Consider the following 17460-nt stretch of genomic DNA (forward strand, 5'->3'; position numbering starts at 1 on the left):
AGGTTGAGAGCCATGCATCCTGCAAAACACGGACCCTGCCAAGCCGCACTGCTTCTTGACACAATGCCCACTTAAACCGGAAGCCAGCCATACCAATGTGTCGGAGGGTACAGCGTCCAGCTGGCGACCGGCGTCAGCTTGCAGGCACCCGGCACTCCACAAGGAGTCGCTAGAGCGCGATGGGACAAGGACATCCCGGCCAGCCGCGGGCTGCTGCACTACTCAGGAGGCGAAGGGAAATCTTAACGCCACAGCATACAATGACATTCTAGACGATTCTGTGCTTCCAACTTTGTGGTAACAGTTAGGGGAAGGCCCTTTTCCTGTTTCAGCATGGCACCGCCCCCGTGCACCGCCCCCCGCGAGGTCCATACAGAAGTGGTTTGGTCGAGATCGGTGTGGAAGAACTTGACTGGCCTGCACAGAGCCCTGACCTCAACCCCATCAAACACCTTTGGGATGAATTGGAACGCCGACTGTGAGCCAGGCCTAATCGCCCAACATCAGTGCCCAACCTTACTAATGCTCTTGTGGCTGAACGGAAGCAAGTCCCCACAGCAATGATCCAATATCTAGTGAAAAGCCTATCCATGAAGAGTGGAGGCTGTTATAGCAGCAAAGGGGGACCAACTCCATATTAATGCCCATGATTTTGGAATGAGATGTTGGACGAGCAGGTGTCCACATACTTTTGGTGATGTAGTGTACATCCCTGGACAAAGCCTCTCTCCTGCTATCTAAATCCTTCAACATGTTTTTGTGATCTACCCTCTCACGGTCTCCCTGTATGCCTGTCCCCATCTCCCAATCTGGCTTCATGCATCTCTGTGTTCTGACAGACCAAAATACAGCAGGTGGAGACAGAGAGAACCAGCTCAGCACTTCTTGTGTCAATGTAAAGAACCTCATAAAGAGTAGAGACTGAAAGGGAACCGACAGGGACCTCACAGAGAGCAGAGTTATTGTCAGAGACTCATTCTGGGAGCCGTGTAAGGACCAGAGACTATTTAAACAGGAGAACTGAGAAAAAGCAGGGAGGCCTCACGATCAGTACTGAAGTCATCTATCAGGATGATCTCCTGGATCAGAGAGGGAGGGCTCCTCATCAGGACACTGAGAGGGGGAGAGAAGACAGCATTAAACACTAAAAAGATGGTAAATTATTCATTCTTTATTGTGTGAGGCATACAATAGTACTTTACTTTTTGATGGTGCGTAGCAGGCTGGAGTGTGTTCTTAGTGTTCTATAGCAGTGTTCTAGTGTTTTACAGCAGTGTTCTAGTGTTCTACAGCAGTGTTCTAGTGTTTTACAGCAGTGTTCTACAGCAGTGTTCTAGTGTTCTACAGCAGTGTTCTAGTGTTTTACAGCCGTGTTCTAGTGTTCTATAGCAGTGTTCTAGTGTTTTACAGCAGTGTTCTAGTGTTTTACAGCAGTGTTCTAGTGTTCTACAGCAGTGTTCTAGTGTTCTACAGCAGTGTTCTAGTGTTCTACAGCAGAGTTCTAGTGTTCTACAGCAGTGTTCTAGTGTTCTGTAGCAGTGGTTCCTTACCTTTTGATGGTGCGTAGCAGGGTGGAGCGAGCCTCATTGTTGAAGGTGATGATGATGCTCGTAGGAGGAAGGTTAGCGTCATAATTCAAGGAGGCACACCTACAAACAATAAGAAGCAACATTGTTTTAGTAAAGTATTCACACCTACTGTGCATTGTGTACTGTACACCCCACACACTATAAAACCCAATGAGTGTTCGCTATCATAACAGCAAATGACATGTGATATCATGCCAGCCCATGGATGACGGTTGAACATGTGATATCATGCCAGCCCATGGATGACGGTTGAACATGTGATATCATGCCAGCCCATGGATGACGGTTGAACATGTGATATCATGCCAGCCCATGGATGACGGTTGAACATGTGATATCATGCCAGCCCATGGATGACGGTTGAACATGTGATATTATGCCAGCCCATGGATGACGGTTGAACATGTGATATTATGCCAGCCCATGGATGACGGTTGAACATGTGATATCATGCCAGCCCATGGATGACGGTTGAACATGTGATATCATGCCAGCCCATGGATGATGGATGAAGGTGCAGACATTGCATGATGTACTCTCTTTATGAGTGTGTCTTTTCGAGTCGGTCTGTGTGTAGTCACCTGTAGTGCCGTGTGTGACCCGCTCTGAGCCCAGGCGGTCTCTGTGTAGTCACCTGTAGTGTCGTGTGTCTCTGATAGCCCGCTCTGAGCCGAGTCGGTCTGTATGTAGTCACCTGTAGTGCTGTGTGTCTCTGATGACCCGCTCTGAGCCCAGTCAGTCTGTATGTAGTCACCTGTAGTGCTGTGTGTCTCTGATGACCCGCTCTGAGCCCAGTCAGTCTGTATGTAGTCACCTGTAGTGCTGTGTGTCTCTGATGACCCGCTCGGAGCCCAGTCAGTCTGTATGTAGTCACCTGTAGTGTCGTGTGTCTCTGATGACCCGCTCGGAGCCCAGTCAGTCTGTATGTAGTCACCTGTAGTGTCGTGTGTCTCTGATGACCCGCTCTGAGCCCAGTCAGTCTGTATGTAGTCACCTGTAGTGTCGTGTGTCTCTGATGACCCGCTCTGAGCCCAGGCGGTCTGTATGTAGTCACCTGTAGTGTCGTGTGTCTCTGATGACCCGCTCTGAGCCCAGGCGGTCTGTATGTAGTCACCTGTAGTGTCGTGTGTCTCTGATGACCCGCTCTGAGCCCAGGCGGTCTGTATGTAGTCACCTGTAGTGTCGTGTGTCTCTGATGACCCGCTCTGAGCCCAGGCGGTCGCTCTCGGCCAGGTTGAAGGCGTGGTCTCTGTAGGGGTCGTCTCCCGCCTTCAGCTGTTTCTCCAACAGGTACGCCTTCTCATCGAAACTACCTATGAGCTGACCCTGCTGCTGCTCCGCCCACGGAGACTGGGTCATCTGCAACGTGGGCAGAACAAAACACAGAGGTCAGGAGTCAGAGTGTCACGTTCCTGACCTATTTCTGTCAGTTTGTTATATGTGTTAGTTGGTCAGGACGTGAGTTTGGGTGGGCATTCTATGTTTTCTGTTTCTGTGTTGGTTTATTGGGTTGCCTGGTATGGCTCTTAATTAGAGGCAGGTGTTTGGCGTTCCTCTAATTAAGAGTCATATTTAGGTAGGCGTTTTCACAGTGTTCGTTGTGGGTGGTTGTCTCCTGTGTCTGTGTATATGTTTACACCATACGGGACTGTTTGCGGTTTGTTCGTTTTATGTAGTCTGTTCCTGTTCATTGCGTTCTTCACGTTATATGTAAGTTCGTCGTTCAGGTCTGTCTGCATCGTTTATTTGTTATGTTTGTTTATACAAGTTTAGTTTGTTTTTTCCGTCGTGTTCAATAAATATGTCATTTCACTACGCTGCGCCTTGGTTCCCTCAATACTCCTCCTTTTCGGTTGAAGAGGAGGAGGACCACCGTTACACAGAGGTCAAAATTCAGGAAGTAGAGGTAAAGAGAAAAGATGGGTTACCAGTTAGAAGATGGATGTCAACATTCTGACGTCATCTTTGTCTCTCACACAGTTGATGGTGACCCTATCAACCTCATTTGAAAAGCTTAGATACTGTACCACCTGATCCATAATCTGAGACACCCAGTTAGTGATCTCTTGAATGACTGTAATGTTATCTGGAACCTTTTAACCATAGGAGTGAGAGCGGAGACCGAGGAGGCGTAGGAGCTAGAGGGCAGACAGAGGAGGTGTGAGAGGGCAGACAGAGGAGGTGTAGGAGCGAGAGGGGAGACAGAGGAGGTGTAGGAGCGAGAGGGGAGACAGAGGAGGTGTAGGAGCGAGAGGGGAGACAGAGGAGGTGTAGGAGCGAGAGGGGAGACAGAGGAGGTGTAGGAGCGAGAGGGGAGACAGAGGAGGTGTAGGAGCGAGAGGGGAGACAGAGGAGGTGTAGGAGCGAGAGGGGAGACAGAGGAGGTGTGGGAGCGAGAGGGCAGACAGAGGAGGTGTGGGAGCGAGAGGGCAGACAGAGGAGGTGTAGGAGCGAGAGGGCAGACAGAGGAGGTGTAGGAGCGAGAGGGCAGACAGAGGAGGTGTAGGAGCGAGAGGGGAGACAGAGGAGGTGTAGGAGCGAGAGGGGAGACAGAGGAGGTGTAGGAGCGAGAGGGGAGACAGAGGAGGTGTAGGAGCGAGAGGGGAGACAGATGAGGTGTAGGAGCGAGAGGGGAGACAGGAGGTGTAGGAGCGAGAGGGGAGACAGGAGGTGTATGAGCGAGAGGGGAGACAGGAGGTGTATGAGCGAGAGGGGAGACAGAGGAGGTGTAGGAGCGAGAGGGGAGACAGAGGAGGTGTAGGAGCGAGAGGGGAGACAGAGGAGGTGTAGGAGCGAGAGGGGAGACAGAGGAGGTGTAGGAGCGAGAGGGGAGACAGAGGAGGTGTAGGAGCGAGAGGGGAGACAGAGGAGGTGTAGGAGCGAGAGGGGAGACAGAGGAGGTGTAGGAGCGAGAGGGGAGACAGAGGAGGTGTAGGAGCGAGAGGGGAGACAGAGGAGGTGTAGGAGCGAGAGGGGAGACAGAGGAGGTGTAGGAGCGAGAGGGCAGACAGAGGAGGTGTGGGAGCGAGAGGGGAGACAGAGGAGGTGTGGGAGCGAGAGGGCAGACAGAGGAGGTGTGGGAGCGAGAGGGCAGACAGAGGAGGTGTAGGAGCGAGAGGGCAGACAGAGGAGGTGTAGGAGCGAGAGGGCAGACAGAGGAGGTGTAGGAGCGAGAGGGGAGACAGAGGAGGTGTAGGAGCGAGAGGGGAGACAGAGGAGGTGTAGGAGCGAGAGGGGAGACAGAGGAGGTGTAGGAGCGAGAGGGGAGACAGAGGAGGTGTAGGAGCGAGAGGGGAGACAGAGGAGGTGTAGGAGCGAGAGGGGAGACAGGAGGTGTAGGAGCGAGAGGGGAGACAGGAGGTGTATGAGCGAGAGGGGAGACAGGAGGTGTATGAGCGAGAGGGGAGACAGAGGAGGTGTAGGAGCGAGAGGGGAGACAGAGGAGGTGTAGGAGCGAGAGGGGAGACAGAGGAGGTGTAGGAGCGAGAGGGGAGACAGAGGAGGTGTAGGAGCGAGAGGGGAGACAGAGGAGGTGTGGGAGTGAGAGGGCAGACAGAGGAGGTGTGGGAGCGAGAGGGGAGACAGAGGAGGTGTAGGAGCGAGAGGGGAGACAGAGGAGGTGTGAGAGGGGAGATAGAAGAGGGGTAGGAGTGAGAGGGGAGAGGAAAATACATTGAAGAGGAGAGGAATGTGATGAACGGTCCTCTGTGTTATTAACGGTCCTCTGTGTCATTAGCGGTCCTCTGTGTCATTAGCGGTCCTCTGTGTCATTAACGGTCCTCTGTGTCATGAACGGTCCTCTGTGTCATGAACGGTCCTCTGTGTCATGAACGGTCCTCTGTGTCATGAACGGTCCTCTGTGTCATGAACGGTCCTCTGTGTCATGAACGGTCCTCTGTGTCATGAACGGTCCTCTGTGTCATGAACGGTCCTCTGTGTCATGAACGGTCCTCTGTGTCATGAACGGTCCTCTGTGTCATGAACGGTCCTCTGTGTCATGAACGGTCCTCTGTGTCATGAACGGTCCTCTGTGTCATGAACGGTCCTCTGTGTCATTAACGGTCCTCTGTGTCATTAACGGTCCTCTGTGTCATTAACGGTCCTCTGTGTCATTAACGGTCCTCTGTGTCATTAACGGTCCTCTGTGTCATTAACGGTCCTCTGTGTTATTAACGGTCCTCTGTGTTATTAACGGTCCTCTGTGTTATTAACGGTCCTCTGTGTTGTTAACGGTCCTCTGTGTTGTTAACGGTCCTCTGTGTTGTTAACGGTCCTCTGTGTTGTTAACGGTCCTCTGTGTTGTTAACGGTCCTCTGTGTTGTTAACTTCACTAGGGTAGGGGGCAGCATTGGGAATTTTGGATGAAAAGTGTGCCCAAATTAAACTGCCTGCTACTCAGTCATAAAAGCTAGAATATGCATATAATTAGTAGATTTGGATAGAAAACACTCTGAGTTTCTAAAACTGTTTGAATGATGTCTGTGAGTAAAACAGAACTTATATGGCAGGCAAAAACGTGAGAAAAAATCCAACCAGGAAGTGGGAAATCTGAGGTTTGTAGGTTTGCCTATCCAATATACAGTGTCTATGGGGTCATATTGCACTTCCTAAGGCTTCCACTAGATGTCAACAGTCTTTAGAACCTTCCTGGGGTCCAAACACATTGAGACAATTACATGACACATAAAACACAGGTAAAACAGTACATCATATAACATTATTACATCACTACATATCTACAATACAAAAGTGAGTATGTGTGAGTCTTTACCTGTGTGTGTGTCTCTTCACAGTCATAGTCATGGCTCTATGTAGTACTGTGCGCCTCTCATAGTCTGTTCTGGACTTGGGGACTGTGAAGAGACCTCTGGTGGCATGTCTTATGCATGGGTAGTTTAAAACAGACACCTCAGAGAATTCAGCTTGTCAACACCTCTTACAAAAACAAGTAGTGATGAAGTCAATATCTCCTCCACTTTGAGCCAGGAGAGATTGACATGCATGTTATTAATATTAGCTCTCTGTGTACATCCAAGGGCCAGCTGTGCTGCCCTGTTCTGAGCCAATTTTAATTTTCCTAAGTCCCTTTTTGTGGCACCTGACCACACGACTGAACAGTTGTCAGGCTGGTATGAATTATTCGTGAGACAGGTGCAGGAATGTGTAGTAGTTGTTTTTTATTGTACCCAAATGACGGCGTGCCGTGTAAAGCCACGGGGGACAAAGACCAAACAAACAAAAACACAGGGTTGAAACCCAAACCAAAAAAATTGAGGAGTACCTGGAATAAATAACACGCGCACAATGTTTAACCCACACGGGACGAGACGCGTAATCATCTGCACAATCCACACAGCACAGGTACTCACACGCACCAACGGACATTGTAACAATAATCGACAGCCCAGTGGCGAAGCAAAGGGCACATTTATACAAGTACTAATCAATGGGAATAGGGGACAGGTATGCGTAATGAAAGTACCAATCCGTGGGAATAGGGGACAGGTGTACGTAATGATAGTACCAATCCGTGGGAATAGGGGACAGGTGTGCGTAATGAAAGATCCGGAGGGATCCGTGACAACAGAAGTCCAGGTGAGACAAAACGGTGTGTGTGTGTCAGTGTAGTATGTGTGAGTGTGTGGTTAGAGTCCAGTGAGTGTACATCGAACCTGTGGAAGAGAGTCAGTGCAGAAAATAAGAATACATTTGAATAAAATAAGGCGGTCAATGTAAACAGTCCAGGTAGCCATTTGATTAACTGTTCAGCAGTCTTACGGCTTGGGGGTGGGTAGAAGCTGTTCAGCAGTCTTACGGCTTGGGGGGGTAGAAACTGTTCAGCAGTCTTATGGCTTGGGGGGGTAGAAACTGTTCAGCAGTCTTACGGCTTGGGAGAGTAGAAACTGTTCAGCAGTCTTACGGCTTGGGGGGGTAGAAACTGTTCAGCAGTCTTACGGCTTGGGGGTGGGTAGAAGCTGTTCAGCAGTCTTACGGCTTGGGGGGGTAGAAACTGTTCAGCAGTCTTACGGCTTGGGAGAGTAGAAACTGTTCAGCAGTCTTATGGCTTGGGGGGGTATAAACTGTTCAGCAGTCTTATGGCTTGGGGGGGGGGGTGGGTAGAAACTGTTCAGCAGTCTTACAGCTTGGGGGGGTAGAAACTGTTCAGCAGTCTTACAGCTTGGGGGGGTAGAAACTGTTCAGCAGTCTTACGGCTTGGGGGGTTAGAAACTGTTCAGCAGTCTGTTGACTTGGAGGGAGAAGCTGTTCAGCAGTCTAATGGCTTGGGGGGTAGAAACTGTTCAGCAGTCTAACGGCTTGGGGGGGGGGGTAGAAACTGTTCAGCAGTCTTACAGCTTGGGGGGTAGAAGCTGTTCAGCAGTCTAATGGCTTGGGGGTAGAAACTGTTCAGCAGTCTTACGGCTTGGGGGGTAGAAGCTGTTCAGCAGTCTTACGGCTTGGGGGGGTAGAAACTGTTCAGCAGTCTTACGGCTTGAGGGGGTAGAAACTGCTTCTTCGGGATCGGTGTCCCTTCCACGGGACGGTTGAGCTAACGTAGGCTAATGCGATTAGCATGAGGTTGTAAGTAACAAGAACATTTCCCAGGATATAGACATATCTGATATGGGCAGAAAGCTGAAATTCTTGTTAATCTAACTGCACTGTCCAATTTACAGTAGCTATTACAGTGAAATAATACCATGCTATTGTTTGAGGAGAGTGAACGTGAAAAGTTATTAATAAACAAATTAGGCACATTTGATACTTGATACAAACATTTTAACAGAAATGCAATGGTTCATTGGATCTGTCTAAAACTTTACACATACACTGCTGCCATCTAGTGGCCAACATCTAAATTGCACCTGGGCTGAAATAATACATTGTGGCCTTTCTCTTGCATTTCAAAGATGATGGTACAAGATGAGGGAAAAAGGAAACCGCACACTGCTCTTGAAAGTATCACTGATCTTTAATAAGCTTTACTATCGGCCTCACGGCCTTCGTCAGAGCTTTTGTGAGTTAAAAAAAAATGTGCACCCTTATGTAGACCTAGCCCCACCCACATCCGTTCCACACATCGAAAGTGGTTGGAGGCGAAGGAAAAACAAATAAGTGCTACAAAATATAACAATATGCATTTCATAATTATTTGAATAAAGTGTGTAAATAAGACGTATTAAACACGTCTGTAAAACCACAATGAGGACATCGACCTACCGAGCAAGTTTTCATAAATCATTGGGTACGTCGTAAGAAAAACGTCAGAGTAAGCTGAAATAGGGGCGTAATTCATGTTCACATTTACAACATAACATCATCAGACAGAGACATGCCCCCCGACCCCCTGATATCTTAACATCATCGGCATTTCATCATTAAGACCTTTAGGAAACAATGTCTGGAGGGTGGAGATCCCCAAAACATTCTCTTTTCCTCAGAGTATTATTAATATCACCTCCCCTGTCTGATATCTTAACTTTCTCTATGCCACAAAATCTAAAAAAGGTAAAAATGTCATGTTTCAGGTCATTAAAATGTACTGCGACTGAATAATCCCTGTCGTTTCTCCTGATTGAACTTTTATGTTCTCCGATTCTCTGTTTGAGAGAACGAGAGGTTTTACCTACATAGCACAACCCACATGGACATTTAATAATGTAGATAACATGGGTGGTGGAGCACCTAATAATGTAATTTATTAGGAACCGTTTTCCTGTATGTTGGTGGCAGAAATATTCACACATCATATTGTTGCACTGTGTGCATCCTCTGCATCTATAGCAACCATTTGGTAGAGGGCGTAAAAGAGCCTGGCTGATTTTCTTTTGTGGTTGGCAGTTGGCATGAACCAATTTATCACGTAAATTGCGACCTCTCCTATATACAATAAGTGTTGGATTTTTAAATTCAGCCGGCAAAAGCTGGGTCCGATAATAAAAGATGCCAGTGTTTCTTGACAGCGTCTCACACTTTTCGCGAGTTCAAAGTATATGTAGTTGTGAACATTACGGAGTGTCCTGTAGCTTTAGCGGGTCTTTTTTGTAACAGTTCATCTCGTGTTTTTTCCCAGTGCCAAATTATGAGCTTCATCCACACATTGTGACGAATAGCCTCTTCTTAGAAACCTCATGCGTATCTCTGCTGCTTTTTCTAGATAGTCCTCTGTGGAGTGACATATACGACACAGTCTGAAAAAACTGGCTTCTTGGAAGTCCTCTTTTTAATGGCCCAGGGTGGAAGCTGTCCCCCTGTAATACAGTACTTCTGTCCGTTTCTTTTCTATACAGAGTTGTAAACAGGGTTCCATTTGATTTCTCAATCCACATATCGAGGCAACGAACACGTTGAGTGTCACGTTCAATAGTGAATTTGAGATTGGGGTCAATGTCGTTGAGTAGTGGCGTAAAATCTGACAGCTCTTTTTCCAATGTTAAACCCGTTATTGGGGAGATCTTGTTGATGAAGTCTATAGAGTCTTTTACATAGGATGGCAATGCTTTGCACATGAGATTTAATAAAAGAGTCTACAAAGATAGACAACAGCTCTAGTATTGAGCCTATTCCTGCAACCACTGGTCTGCCTGGATAGTTGCCTTGTTGTGTTTGAGGTTTGTGTAGTTTCGGTAAAATGTACATGTGTAACAGTTTAACTTTAGTCCGTCCCCTCGCCCCGACCAGGGCGCGAACCAGGGACCCTCTGCACACATCAACAACAGTCACCCACGAAGCATCGTTACCCATCGCAGAGCAAGGGGAATCACTACTTCAAGGTATCAAAGCGAGTCACGTCACCGATTGAAAGGCTATTAGCGCGCACCACCTAGCCATTTCACATCCGTTACACAGGCATGGACGTATCTCACATTTGCAGCAAATATATTCATATTCAGGTTTTGAGAGGTGGTTAAATAGGGCTCCAGATTAGAGGATATTTCCCTTTGGAACACCTGTGTGGGATCAACACTCAGTTTTCTATAGAAATGTTCATTACTGAGTTGTCTCTGAATCTCTTCTTCGTATTTTTCATAGTTTAAAACAACCACAGCACCTGACTTATCTGCAGGTTTAATAACCAAAGATGAATCTTTCATTAGTTCTTCTGAATGTGGTTTGTTTGTCTCGTATATACTGACATGACTTCTTGTTGCTCCTGTCCTTGGGCCTTCCCATGCTCCTGTCCTTGGGCCTTCCCATGCTCCTGTCCTTGGGCCTTCCCATGCTCCTGTCCTTGGGCCTTCCCATGCTCCTGTCCTTGGGCCTTCCCATGCTCCTGTCCTTGGGCCTTCCCATGCTCCTGTCCTTGGGCCTTCCCATGCTCCTGTCCTTGGGCCTTCCCATGCGTACACCTGGTTGAGCTGGTAGTCCTAGGTGTTGAGCTGATATTTCTTGATCTTTGTTGCTTGTAGAAAGTCTCTACATTTCCCAATGGAGTGTTGATCGTGTCGTCTATGGCTGTGAAGTTTGGGCCTAGAATCTCCTTCATTATAACCTCTTTATAACCTCATTATAACCTCATATATAACCTCATGTTCGCTGATCTTAACTTCAACTTATTTTACTTCCTTCGACACATGTTCCACGATTAATAGGATTAAATCTAAATAACATTTGTTGAGGATTTTACCCCATTTCTGAACGAAAGTGGTTGTTTTTCCCTATTGTAGGCTCCTGTATTCTCAGTCCTCTTGGAATGCGCTTGTTGGTACGGCAACTGCTCTGCCCACAACCGTAAGGCTCTCCAGAGGGTAGTGAGGTCTGCACAACGCATCACCGGGGGCAAACTACCTGCCCTCCAGGACACCTACACCACCCGATGTCACAGGAAAGCCATAAAGATCATCAAGGACAACAACCACCCAAGCCACTGCCTGTTCACCCCGCTATCATCCAGAAGGAGAGGTCAGTACAGGTGCATCAAAGCTGGGACCGAGAGACTGAAAACAGCTTCTATCTCAAGGCCATCAGACTGTTAAACAGCCACCACTAACATTTAGTGGCTGCTGCCAACATACTGACTCAACTCCAGCCAAATTTATGTAAAAATGTATCACTAGCCACTTTAAACAATGCCACTTAATATAATGTTTACATACCCTACATTACTCATCTCATATGTATATGTATATACTGTACTCTATATCATCTACTGCATCTAGCCAGCTTTATGTAATACATGTATCACTAGACACTTTAAACTATGCAACTTTGTTTATATACCCTACATTACTCATGTCATATGTATATACTGTACTCTATACCATCTACTGCATCTTGCCATGCCGTTCTGTACCATCACTCATTCATATATCTTTATGTACATATTCTTTATCCCTTTACACTTGTGTGTATAAGGTAGTAGTTGTGGAATTGTTAGGTTAGATTACTCGTTGGTTATTACTGCATTGTCGTAACTAGAAGCACAAGCATTTCGCTACACTCGCATTAACATCTGCTAACCATGTGTATGACAAATAAAATTTGATTTGATTTGATGCGCCAATACTCGCTACGAGTGGATGATGGTACAAAAAAAATACAAAAGAACGGTTGTTTTTTTTCTTTGTATTATCTTTTACCAGATCTATTGCATTATATTTGCCTACATTCCTTTCACATTTCCACAAACTTCAAAGTGTTTCCTTTCAAACGATACCAAGAATACACATATCCTTGCTTCAGGTCCTGAGCTACAGGCAGTTAGATTAGGGTATGTCATTTTAGGCGAAAATTTAAAAAAAGGGGCGGATCCTTAAGAGGTTTAAAGGATCCTTTTGGTCTTAGACTTGGCACTCCGGTACAGCTTGCCGTGCAGTAGCAGAGAGAACAGTCTATGACTTGGGTGCCTGGAGTCTTTGACAATTTTTCCCTTTGTAATCCGTGATAGTTTGCAGGCCCTGCCACATCCGACGAGCGCCAGAGCCGGTAGAGTACCTTATGATATGCTGTAAACCACACTATTTTACCAAGAGAGTTTTCATCTTCGTAGCTGTCTATTTACCACCACAAACCGAAGCTGGCACTAAGACCCCACTTAACGAGCTGTATAAGGCCATAAGTAAACAAGAAAATGCTTATCCACAAGTGGCGCTTCTAGTGGCCGGGGACTTTAATGCAGGGGAACTTAAATCAGTTTTACCTTATCTGTTTGACCTCATTTCTATGAGCATGTTAAATGTGCAACCAGAGGGAAAAAAATTCTAAATCACTTTTACTCCACACACAGACATGTACAAAGCTCTCCCTCGGCCTCCATTTGGCAAATCTGACCATAATTCTATCCTCCAGATTCCTGCTTACAAGCAAATACTCACACATACTCACACAGTACGATGAAGCGGATGCTAAACTACAGGACTGTTTTGCTAGCACAGACTGGAATATGTTCCGCGATTCACCCAATAACATTGAGGAGTTTACCACATCAGTCACCAGCTTCATTGATAAGTGAATTGACGACGTCATCCCTACTGTGACCGTACGTACAATACCCAACCAGAAGTCAATGATTACAGGCAACATCCCCACTGAGCTAAAGGCTAGAGCTGCCGCTTTCAAGGAGCGAGACACTAATCCGGACACTTTTTAAGAAATCCCGCTATGCCTTCCGACGAACCATCAAACAGGCAAAGCGTCAAACAGGACTAAGATAGAATCCTACCACAACCCCTCGTCTTACAGGAGACACACACCTCCCTCTCTGATCTTACCGGAGGATGCTGTTCCGTCTTGCCGATGCACGGAAAACCCAACTGTATATTATCCATGTCGTCGTTCAGCCACGACTCACTGAAACATATATTACAGTTTTTAATGTCCCGTTCATAGGATAGTCTCGAACAGAGCTCATCCAGTTTATTCTCCAGTAAATACACATTTGCCAGTAAAATGGAGGGTAAAGGCAGGATAAACGGTTTCTCTAGCAGGATAAAAGGTTTCTCTAGCAGGATTCAAGTCTCTGTAGTAACTAGTAATCATTCCCAGAGGACATACAGAGACTCATTGAGTCACATACAAGAGACAGACACACACCATTCTGATTCAATAAGCATCTACACATTCAGCCACATACAGCGTGGAGCAGGACCAGAGATGGGAGATTGAGCTCATGGAAAAATGTATATAATGTAGCGTTGCAACGGAGATAGTTCCGCAGAGCAAAACTCTAAATTACATTACAGCACTGTTATGATAACATCACTGAATGTAATGTATTACCATGGTTACAGAACATAGACAAAGAAGAAAGAAAGAGAGAGAGAGAGAGAGCAAGAGAGAGAGACAGAGAGAGAGACAGAGAGAGAGACAGAGAGAGAGACAGAGAGAGAGACAGAGAGAGAGAGACAGAGAGAGAGAGACAGAGACAGAGACAGAGAGAGAGAGAGACAGAGAGAGAGAGAGACAGAGAGAGAGAGACAGAAACAGAGACAGAGACAGAGAGAGAGAAAGAGAGAAAGAGAGAAAGAGAGAAAGAGAGAGAGGAGAGAGAGGTGGAGAGAGAAGAAAGAGACAGAGAGAGAGAGAGAGAGAGAGACAGAGAGACAGAGAGAAGAAAGAGAGAGAGAGAAAGAGAGAGAGGAGAGAGAGAGAGGTGGAGAGAGAAGAAAGAGACAGAGAGAGAGAGAGAGAGAGAGAAAGACAGACAGAGAGAAGAAAGAGAAAGAGAGAAAGAGAGAGAGAAGAGAGAGAGAGAGAGAGGTGGAGAGAGAAGAAAGAGAGAGAGAGAGACAGAGAGAGAGAAAGAGGAGAGTGGGTTAAGTGTTATATGTCCAACCCTTGTTTGTTTCTTGTGTCTAATTGGACTAAGGTCTAGCCTGGTTGCCATGGTATTGTGATTAGTCTCACATTACCTGGGAGAGGGCCAGGGTGTAAACCCATCTGAACACACACACACACACACACACACACACACACACACACACACACAGCGTGACTACCACAGCTCTGAGGAACTCAGGGGGTGAACCTTTCTGCTCTGAGCTCTAACTCTGAACACCACAGAACAATGCTCTCATCAACTCAAACTTCATTCGTTTTTTTTCTCCAGCAATTTGGAAGCCACAAGAAAATGTCATCCTCAAAAAATTTAAAAAATTATGAAGTTATACACTATAGTTCAAAAGTTTGGGGTCACTTAGAAATGTCCTTGTTTTTTTTTAAAGGAAAGCACATTTTTTTATCCATTAGAATAACGTAAAATTGATCAGAAATACAGTGTAGACATTGTTAATGTTGTAAATGACTATTGTAGCTAGAAACGGCAGATTTTTTTAATGGAATATCTACATAGGTGTACAGAGGCCCATTATCAGCAACCATCACTCCTGTGTTCCAATGGCACGTTGTGTTAGCTAATCCACGTTTATCATTTTAAAAGGCTAATTGATCATTAGAAAACACTTTTGAAATGATGTTAGCTCAGCTGAAAACTGTTCTGATTAAAGAAGCAATAAAACGGGCCTTCTTTAGACTAGTTGAGTATCTGGAGCGTCAGCATTTTGTGGGTTCGATTACAGGCTCAAGATGGCCAGAAACAAAGAACTTTCTTCTGAAACTCGTCACCTTAACCTTGCTGGAGTATTGAAACAGATCATCCTGAGATATCCTGGAACATGACCATGGTATGTTGTAACGTAATCTAGGTGTTAACATTTAAGTCATTTAGCAGACGCTCTTATCCAGAGCGACTTACAAATTGGTGCATTCACCTTATGATATCCAGTGGAACAACCACTTTACAATAGTGCATCTAAATCTTTTAGGGGGGGGGGGGGTAGAAGGATTACTTTATCCTATCCTAGGTATTCCTTAAAGAGGTGGGGTCTCAGGTGTCTCCGGAAGGTGGTGATTGACTCCGCTGTCCTGGCGTCGTGAGGGAGTTTGTTCCACCATTGGGGTGCCAGAGCAGCGAACAGTTTTGACTGGGCTGAGCGGGAACTGTACTTCCTCAGTGGTAGGGAGGCGAGCAGGCCAGAGGTGGATGAACGCAGTGCCCTTGTTTGGGTGTAGGGCCTGATCAGAGCCTGAAGGTACGGAGGTGCCGTTCCCCTCACAGCTCCGTAGGCAAGCACCATGGTCTTGTAGCGGATGCGAGCTTCAACTGGAAGCCAGTGGAGAGAGCGGAGGAGCGGGGTGACGTGAGAGAACTTGGGAAGGTAGTGTTGTGCAACACCTTGCCGAGGGACTGGAAGCACTACGAGAACAGGTTGAAAACACTACTGTCCAGTTAAGTGCAGAATTAGATCCCTTTGTCTGGTGTCTTAGTGTTTCACACTGTTCTATGTATTTGATCACTTGCCGTTGTAGACCGTTTTGGCAGGCATTGTCACACACACACACACACACACACACACACACACAGTGTTCAAACCACCAGCTAACTGAAGGTTAAACTGAAAGAACTGAGGACTCTGCATTTGCCTCTTCCATTGGCTATTACGAATGTGGGGAATGGGTGATGAGCAACATATTAAGCTGGATTGACATTAATTTGGTTAAATTAAATGAACAAATCATTGAAACGACTTGCCTTTAAAAAATATATATTTTGGAGGTATCTTTGACACTCTTTTGACACAGTTATGAAATGACAAATGGAATTAGAGAGAGGTGGGAGAAACAGATTGAAGGGTAGGAGCGGGGAATTGAACCCAGGTTTTCGGTGGGGCGAGGGGTGGCCTGTCCATGCTGGGGGCGTTACTGCTTGACCACGGGCTCTGCACAACTTGCATTCACTTTAATTAAGTGTATGTTGGTTTGTTTTTTTGTTGTAGTCAATTTCAATTCACCATCGAATCTTTTTTTAATTTATTTTTTACAGTGTGGCTTTGTGGGTAAAAATGTAAACGAAATGTACCATCTTACTGCCCCTCCTGTTTTTAATCTGTCAAAATAAAAACAAAGGTGGATTTCCACCAAAAATATTCTCCATAGGCCCTTATCCTTATTGATTATCATCAATCAATACTTAGGATATAAATAATTTGCTTTTCTAAACCATTGATTGTATGAGAAACACAGTTATTGTGTTTTGATGCTGTGTTTTACATGCACTAAACTCCCCCTGCAAAAAATATGTCACAACGTTCTCTTAATAACACATATAATCAGGTTAAAGGCATGTCACAACGTTCTCTTATTAACACATATAATCAGGTTAAAGGCATGTCACAACGTTCTCTTATTAACACATATAATCAGGTTAAAGGCATGTCACAACGTTCTCTTATTAACACCTATAATCAGGTTAAAGGCATGTCACAACGTTCTCTTGATAACACATATAATCAGGCTAAAGGAGGCCTAGCCAGGTGCACAACTGAATGCATTCAACTAAAATGTGTCTTCCGCATTTAACCCCCACCCCCCAGAAAGCAGATGTCATATAACCCCCCCCCCCCCCCTCCCAGAGAGCAGATGTCATTTAACACCCTGCTCTTAACCGCTAGGCTCCCTGCTCTTAACCGCTAGGCTGCCCGCTCTTAACCGCTAGGCTGCCCGCTCTTAACCGCTAGTCTTCCTGCTCTTAACCGCTAGGCTGCCCGCTCTTAACCGCTAGGCTGCCCGCTCTTAACCGCTAGGCTGCCCGCTCTTAACCGCTAGGCTGCCCGCTCTTAACCGCTAGGCTGCCCGCTAGAATCCCTGCTCTTAACCGCTAGGCTCCCTGCTCTTAACCGCTAGGCTGCCCGCTCTTAACCGCTAGGCTACCTGCTCTTAACCGCTAGGCTGCCCGCTCTTAACCGCTAGGCTCCCTGCTCTTAACCGCTAGGCTGCCCGCTCTTAACCGCTAGGCTTCCAGATCTTAACCGCTAGGCTGCCCGCTCTTAACCGCTAGGCTACCCGCTCTTAACCGCTAGGCTGCCCGCTCTTAACC

General features: G+C 46.5%; 1 protein-coding gene across 1 annotated transcript in view; it reads right to left on the reverse strand.

The window, feature by feature from the left end:
* The window catches only part of LOC129813291 (polypeptide N-acetylgalactosaminyltransferase 16-like), a 64302-nt gene that overhangs the window by 37549 nt on the left and 9293 nt on the right, over positions 1-17460 (reverse strand). Inside the window, exons 2-4 of the mRNA XM_055865624.1 lie at positions 2764-2948; positions 1551-1649; positions 1046-1113 (exon numbers count right to left, since the gene is read on the reverse strand). Coding sequence (XP_055721599.1) covers positions 1046-1113; positions 1551-1649; positions 2764-2948 — 352 coding nt within the window. The remainder of the gene's footprint in view (positions 1-1045; positions 1114-1550; positions 1650-2763; positions 2949-17460) is intronic.

This window comes from Salvelinus fontinalis, chromosome 16, assembly GCF_029448725.1.
Source record: "Salvelinus fontinalis isolate EN_2023a chromosome 16, ASM2944872v1, whole genome shotgun sequence".
NCBI lineage: Eukaryota > Metazoa > Chordata > Actinopteri > Salmoniformes > Salmonidae > Salvelinus > Salvelinus fontinalis.